The sequence below is a fragment of the Eulemur rufifrons genome, chromosome 4, assembly GCF_041146395.1.
Source record: "Eulemur rufifrons isolate Redbay chromosome 4, OSU_ERuf_1, whole genome shotgun sequence".
Taxonomy (NCBI): Eukaryota; Metazoa; Chordata; class Mammalia; order Primates; family Lemuridae; genus Eulemur; species Eulemur rufifrons.
The window spans coordinates 60,232,527-60,239,910 of NC_090986.1; the positions used below are offsets into that span (position 1 = coordinate 60,232,527).

Consider the following 7,384-nt stretch of genomic DNA (forward strand, 5'->3'; position numbering starts at 1 on the left):
TCATCTACCAATTTTCAAGCTAAAATAGTCAGACTTAAGATTATTATCATCTTTTAGTTCTAATGCCTCTGAAAGTAGGCATTCTTCATATAGGGCTTCTAGAAGTTAGTTTTGCTCATCAGATGCAAAGTTGAGGTAGGGTAGGGTAGTATTTTTAAGTTATTGATAGGCTAGGTAATACTTGCTTTATTTGGGTTCACTAAAAACATATTGACTTTGTATATTAAAGTTGTTTACTTTTTCCCAAGTAAAACCTGTGAGCAATGTTACTCCAAAAACTATACATGGTTAGAAATGCACGTGGTGAGTATTCTCTAACAAACTAGTTGTTACTTAACTAACTTTACTGAGGAATGATTAAGAGAAAAGAAGATACAAATTAAAGTAAATATGAAATTTCTTTAAAAAATTTACTTTAGCACTAGTTAGGCTGTTCGGGATTTCTTTTGTGAGTGGGTAGAAATAAGGAGATTAATTATGTGTAGGTAGCTACATCGTTACTCAGCTTTTGAGATTATAGGCATCTCTTATTATGTAGAAAGTTATAGCCAACTTTAAATTTGTTAAATTTAAAAGTTTCCCAGGTTTTACTTGAGAAGAAGTACACAACATTTATATACAAAGTCAACACATTTTTAGTGAACACAAATAAAGCAAGTATTACCTAACTTATCCATAACTGTTAAATTAGGTGATTGGTCTGGATTTACAGAAAGATTCAAAATTACAGAAATCCCAACAGACTTTTTTTTTTTTCTTTTGTAGTTGCAGGGTGTCAGTCCCTTCCCTTTTCGCTAGTGGTTGGTGACTTCTCTAAAGAGAGAGCTGTTTGAACTTTCCCATCAAGCCAGGCAACCAGGACTCCTGAACTGAGAAAACACCGGCAGTACAGGGAAGCATTGGGGTGACCTAGCTTCCAGCCCTGTGAGCTCTGCTGGATATACCAAAAGACACAGAGACCATATCTTGTTCCATTGTGTACTAACCCTATTTCTGTTTGAGAAACATTCGAGAGAGGGGAGGGGAAAGACAATACATTTATTTTTAGAGAGGGACACATAATTTTTTAATTAAAAATTAGGGGCTAACACCAATCCTAAAAATGATTAGTAGTAGTCTGGCATGGCCTGCAAACTGTAACAGAGAATCAGGGACATCCATCAACAGCATTTCCATTACTGGGACATATTGGCATGATGTCTGCCAGCATGCCCAGGGTGCTCACCTCTTGTGGTGTAGGGGGTCTGGTTTCAGTACTCTTTATTGCTCATCATTAAGCAGGAATGTTTAACACATGATGTTGGTCCACAGGTCATCAGTTTTTTGTTTTTGTTTTTGAGACAGTGTCTCACTCTGTCTCCCTGGCTAGAGTACAGTGGTGTCATCATAGCTCACTGCAACCTCCAACTCCTGGGCTCAAGCAATCCTCCTGCTTCAGCCTCCTGAATGGCTGGGATTACAGGCATGAGCCACCACTTGGTTAATATTTTCTATTTTTGGTAGAGACAGGATCTCACTCTTGCTCAGGCTTTTCTTGAACTCCTGAGCTCAAGCAATCCTCCCACCTCGGTCTCCCAGAGTGCTAGGATTACCGGTGTGAGCTACCACACCTGGCCCAGTTTTTCAGTCAATAGAGATACATCCTTCTTTATGTTGAAAATATAATTCTTATAAAAAAAGAAAATAAACTTGAGAGCAGTATCTTATTTATACTAGAGGTATGCCAGAAAATTCCCTGCTCTGGCTTTTGGGATGTAAATGGTCTCATAGGACATTTTGTCTAAAGAACGAAGCAATCAGGAGCATGGAGCCAACTGCCTGTGTTCACATCCTGGCTCAGCCATTTCCCTGCTTTAAGACTGGTCTCTCTCTGCCACAGATCCCCCACCTCTGAAATTGAGACGATAGTAGTTCCTACCCCATAAGGACATTATGCAGATTAAAGGAGTTTGTACATATAAAGAACTTAGTACTTAGGATGTAATATGTATTGTACGTACAAGTGTTTGCTGGTGTTCTTTATTTGAGGTTTTTAGTTGTGTGTTTCATTTTTATTTTGATTGTAATGCTAGCTTGAGAGTTTTGTTTTCTCTTTCTCTTCAACCTGTGGGCCATAATTTGACACAAATTGTGCCATTTATACCTTAAAATAGTGTTTTACATTGTTGCTATCATTAAATGATGAAAGTTATCCCTTTGTTTTTGCATTATTTTACTCTTTTAAAGAAATATTTTAGTTGATATTATGGTGTGGTTAAGAAAAAGTGGATTTTTTTTTCAGCATTCATTGAAATCTTAAGAAATGGAAAATATTTGTATATACTTGGCAACCAGAGTAATGAAAGTTGAATTGATGAGTTTACTTCATATTGTTTAAATTTAAATACTAGGTTTGAGGCAAGATGGAAAGACTCTGCTAATTACGAATATTGACATGGAGCCATGCACAGTAGACCCCCAGCTAAGGATTATTCTTCAATGGCTTGTTGCCTCTGAGGCTGAAGTTGCAGAACTTTATTTTCATGACTCTGCAAAGAAGGAGTTTATACTAGTAAGTACCTGCCGTAGAGAGTGGTTGGGAGGATACATGTGATAGTTCTTGTTCTACAATGTTCTTGTCATGTGGTTGGTCTAATAAGATGCCTCTGGATGGCTGAGTGGTTAAATGCATAGGCTGTAGAGTGCAACAGTTTGGGTTCATGTGTCAGCTCTGCTGCTCTAGCAGCATAACATGGGGCAAGTTAACCAGTCTGTCTCAGTTCCCCTAGCTGCTCTATGGAAATGAATATAGCATCTACCTTACAGGCATTTGTGAGGATTAAATATAATACTACAAAAAGAAAAAAAGCTTAGTCTGGTGCCTGGCACACACTAAGTTCTCAAAGGTAGGTGCTATCATTAATGAGCATTGCACGTGTTCATATGAGAAGATTGTTATTCTCTGTATTTAATTGATTTATAATTGTACCTAATAATTAATATGTCTTTTTCTCTGATAATCCAGTTTCATTCATATGAGAAGCTGGCATAATCAAAAGCCAATAAAAGTTTAAACAGTGTGCTTTTATTGAGTGCGTACTATGTGCCAAGCACATTATTAGTCAAGATTTTCAGTTTACAGTCTTAAAGTTTTTGTCCCATAATTTTCCTTATCAGAACTTTGGTTTAATTTTATCATAGGGTATAGACTAGTTCAGTAAATAACCAATGTAGATTGATCAATAATAACAAAAAAGGAACAATAAAGTTACTCTTATTTTCTGGTTCAGAATTTATGAAGATATTTTTGAAAAACAAATTATATAAAATTTTTTTGTTTTGTATTTTGTCATTTATTTTTACTTAGACTTTTTGGATGTTTCCAGTTTAAGTTTCTGTTTTGGGGCAGAAATCAAAAATAGGACAGGAAGGGATATTTGGGAAGTGAACTGCCAAGGGGAAAGAATGGGAAGGGGAAATGTTAGAACTGACTTTAGGGAGTCATTTAGTCTTGGATAAACTGAGAGTAAAGGAAGGCCTTAGGTGGAGCTAAGAGAGACAATGCCTGGGTACAGGGACTTCTCCCCCATGTAACCGAGCCCAGGGGACCTTTGCCTGATGATGGAGTGAAGTGGGATGCTTAAATGTGGATGGCAATGCCTGATTATGTCTATGGCTTATTCTGAATAATGACCTTCATTGACCATGTCTGGCTAAAACCCCACAGGGCTGCTAGGAAGCTATGAAGTTTAGAGGCAAGTACAGAATATTTTTAGTGATAATGATGATAATAGAAATACTGTATTTTGTATCTTTCTAGGTAATATATTACTAATTCTGATAGCTTTGCTATTAACTAAAATAAGCAATATTACCATAAGCATAACTAGAAGATAAGAGGTAATTGTATAATTGATAATGTAACATATTTTAATACTTTCTTGTGCCTACACAAGAAAAAAGTGAAAAAAGAAAAAATAGATCCAAATTCAGAACTTTTGTGCTTCAAAGGATACCATCAAGAAAGTGAAATGACAACCCACAGAATGGGAGAAAATACTTGCAGATTGTCTATCTAATAAGGGTTGTACAAATACATTCTTGTACCTAGAATATATAAAGAACTCTTACAACTCAATAATAAAAATACAGATAATCCAATTAAAAATAGACAAAGAATCTGAATAGTTGCTTCTCCAAAGAAGATATACAAATGGCAAATAAATACACGAAAAGATGCTCAGCCTCATTAGCAATTAGGAAAACGCAAATCAAAACCACTGTGAGATACCACTTCACGCCCGCTAGGATGGCTGTAATCAGAAAGACAGATAACAAGTGTTGGCAAGGATGCAGAGAAATTGGATCCTTCATATATTGCTAGTGAGAATGTAAAGTGGCGCAGCTGCGTTGGAAAACATTCTGAAAGTTAGCATGTCCACTCTGAGGTATATACTCAAGAGAAATGAAAACATATGTCCACATTTGTGCACAAATGTCCATGGCAACATTGTTCATAATGGTAATAAGTGGGAACAGCCCCAGATGTTCGTCAACTGATGTGAATGGATAAGTAAAACATAGTGTATCTGTCAGTAAAAAGTAATGAGGTACTGATACCTGCTACACCATGGAGCATCATTGAAATAATTATGCTGAGTGAAAGAAGCCAGTCACAAAAGACCATACACATGTTTTATGATTCCATTTACATGAAATGTCTGAAATAGGCAAATCTATAGAGACGAAAGGTAGATTAAGGGGTAGCCTAGAGTTAAGGAGATTGTGGAGAATGGGGAGTGATTTCTAATGGGGTGGGCTTTCCTTTTGGTGTGATGAAAATTATTCTAATATTGATTGTGATGATAGTTGCATTCAACTCAGGGAATATGCTAAAAACCATTGACGAGTACACTTTCTGTGAATTGTATGATATGTGAATTATATCTCAATAAAGCTGTTTAAAAATAGGTTAAGCATATTTATATTACAAAAAATTAAGGTGATTTTAGAGAATATCACTTACCAATCTTTCAGAACTTAAGAACTTTTGTAGAACTTAATAGAAAAAAAATGAGCAAGGCATGTTCTGATTGGTGACAATAGAGTTCATTTAAACCTGTATTTATTTAGTTTTTTGGTATTTTTCTTTTTTTTGAAACATTAACATTTCTTAACTTTTTGAAAGCCCTGTTTCCGTTGAGGCTAGAGTGTGTATTCCAGAAAAATACCACACTATATGCTGTGGAAGGAAAATCCATATCCTTTTATTAAGCTTGACGTTGTCTTTATTATTTTATGTTCCTAATTGAGGGTGTGGCAGATGTATTTAGTTAGGTGAAGAATTTCCTGTAGAAATTTAGCCTCTGCACTCCCACACAGGCTGTCCGCTTGGTGAGGTTTGCGGAGTTCTGTCTCCAGCAATCCCAAACTGTCATGCTGTGGAGGAGACGTGTTTATAAAGGGCAGGAAAGGAAACTGTTTAATTTGGGTTAAAGGGGTGGTGGTTTAGGGGAGAGGACCTTGTTAGAGCTAGGAAATGATCATCAATTGTAAACAACAGGATTCTTAGTTTTATCTAATGTTAAAAATAAAAGTGAAAACTCGATTCTTATGAAATTGTTTTTAGTTAATGTTTGATATATTTTTCTTTTTAAGCTTTCAAAACGATTGCAAGAGAAAGGCTGGAAAGTGGGAGACCTTCTGCAAGCTGTGCTGCAGTACTACGAAGTGATGGAAGAAACTGCCAGCGAGGAGAGATGCAAGTCACTGTTTGATTGGCTCTTGGAAAATGCATAGAACAAACCCCAAACCAGTATATTGTTTTGGGAGGGGAAGAAACAGATAAAGATGCTTAGGATAGAATTTGAATAGTGATTATTAACATTTTAAGTGAATTGGGAGGAAAGTAAATAGAGCTTTTTAAGTGCTTTGTGTCATCACACAGTGTATATAGTTCATACTTTTGTAATCTGTCAAAATATTATCTTCATGTATTCTTCTATACACGTGTGTAGTACGATAAGACCCTAAGAACATGTATTTGGAGGAAGGTCTAACCATGAGGTTTTCAGGGGCATTGTCTGACAGCATTCTTTTTGCATCCAAATCGTGCTGCTAGAAGCTGCACTGAAGTGGCTGAGGATAGGTTCCAGTGACACGGTTGTAATTTTGCTCCTTTGCAAACAAATGGCATCTCATTAATAACTAGTCTGACATAAAAAAACAAAATTGAGGCTAATTGTTTTTTGTTTCTGGTAGATTTTTTTGTCTTTTTGTCCTGTTTTTAAAAATTAATTTTATTTTCATAATATTCAGCTATTGGTAGTTTTTTGATTTCCCCAAACTATTTCTTAACAGAAACGTTAATATTTTTGGTTTCTATGAACACTGTGATAGTTTCCCCATCCTTTCATCAAATGACATATTTGCCAATGCTGACTGCCAATGCAGTCTTTCTGGCATGAAAGTGATGGGGGGGTGTGTGTCCCTGTGTGAGTACTTTAACCTTGCTAGTGGTTTGTTCCCTCTTTTATTTTACTGTTTTCTTTGTTAAAAACCCACTGTTAATATTAAAAAGGTGCTTTAAAATAAAATGTCTATAAAGATTGTGCAGTAAGAATTTTTATTTGTCTTTTTGGCTATTTTGGGGTCCCAACTTATCCTGTAAGTGAAAATTTGAATTGGAAAACATTTTGAAATTTTAAAAATTAATATTAATATGGAAATGCATTTGGAGAAGCCCAATAATTGTTTTCATTATTGGATTTTTGAAAAAAAAATCTCCACTTTACTAAGGATAAGTTTTTTCTAGGAAAACATGGGATTTTTTTCCCCCCTTATAAAATGTATCTGTACTATTTTGTAAAGTTCTCTGCCACCATCTTCCTGGGCTCTACATTTCCTACTACTTTGTCTTTAGAAACTGCAAGTTGATGTGAATAAAGGACCAAGCTTGTATCTTGGTTTTGTATGTGTGGGGGTGTGCGTACATTTTTGATTCTTCCACTAGCGGATTTTGTAATCTAGGGTAAATCACTTTTTGTGGGAGCTTTGATTTTGCTCCTTCACGTTTTCTTTTTTCCTGAGCACTGACTGTCGAAAGCTGCACAAAATGTAGAAGACATAGCACCTGCCAGGGAGGAGGGAATAAGGGCACTTAGTGTTAATGTGAATTAATAATTGTGGCAGAGAAATGTGTTTTATAGTGAGAGATTCAAATTTGTTTTTTAAGAAAAATGCCAAAAGCTATTTAAATATTTTGAGGTTACATTGTAAGCTTTGGTTTTTCTCAATTTAAGATACAGAAATAGAGCAAGCCTTAAACATAAATTTTCCTAAAGTTTCTTCAAGTATTTTTTAAGGTGGAGAAATGAAGGAAATGTATAACCAGAATTGTTTCTTC

At 35.6% G+C, this 7,384-nt stretch overlaps 1 protein-coding gene across 1 annotated transcript in view; it reads left to right on the forward strand.

The window, feature by feature from the left end:
• Window positions 1-6,249, forward strand: part of AKAP11 (A-kinase anchoring protein 11) — a 35,307-nt gene extending 29,058 nt beyond the window's left edge. The window contains exons 10-11 of the mRNA XM_069467211.1: window positions 2,391-2,551; window positions 5,638-6,249. Of these exons, the coding sequence (XP_069323312.1) occupies window positions 2,391-2,551; window positions 5,638-5,778 (302 nt within the window). The 3' untranslated portion in view covers window positions 5,779-6,249. The remainder of the gene's footprint in view (window positions 1-2,390; window positions 2,552-5,637) is intronic.
• The last annotated feature ends 1,135 nt before the right edge of the window (window positions 6,250-7,384 follow it).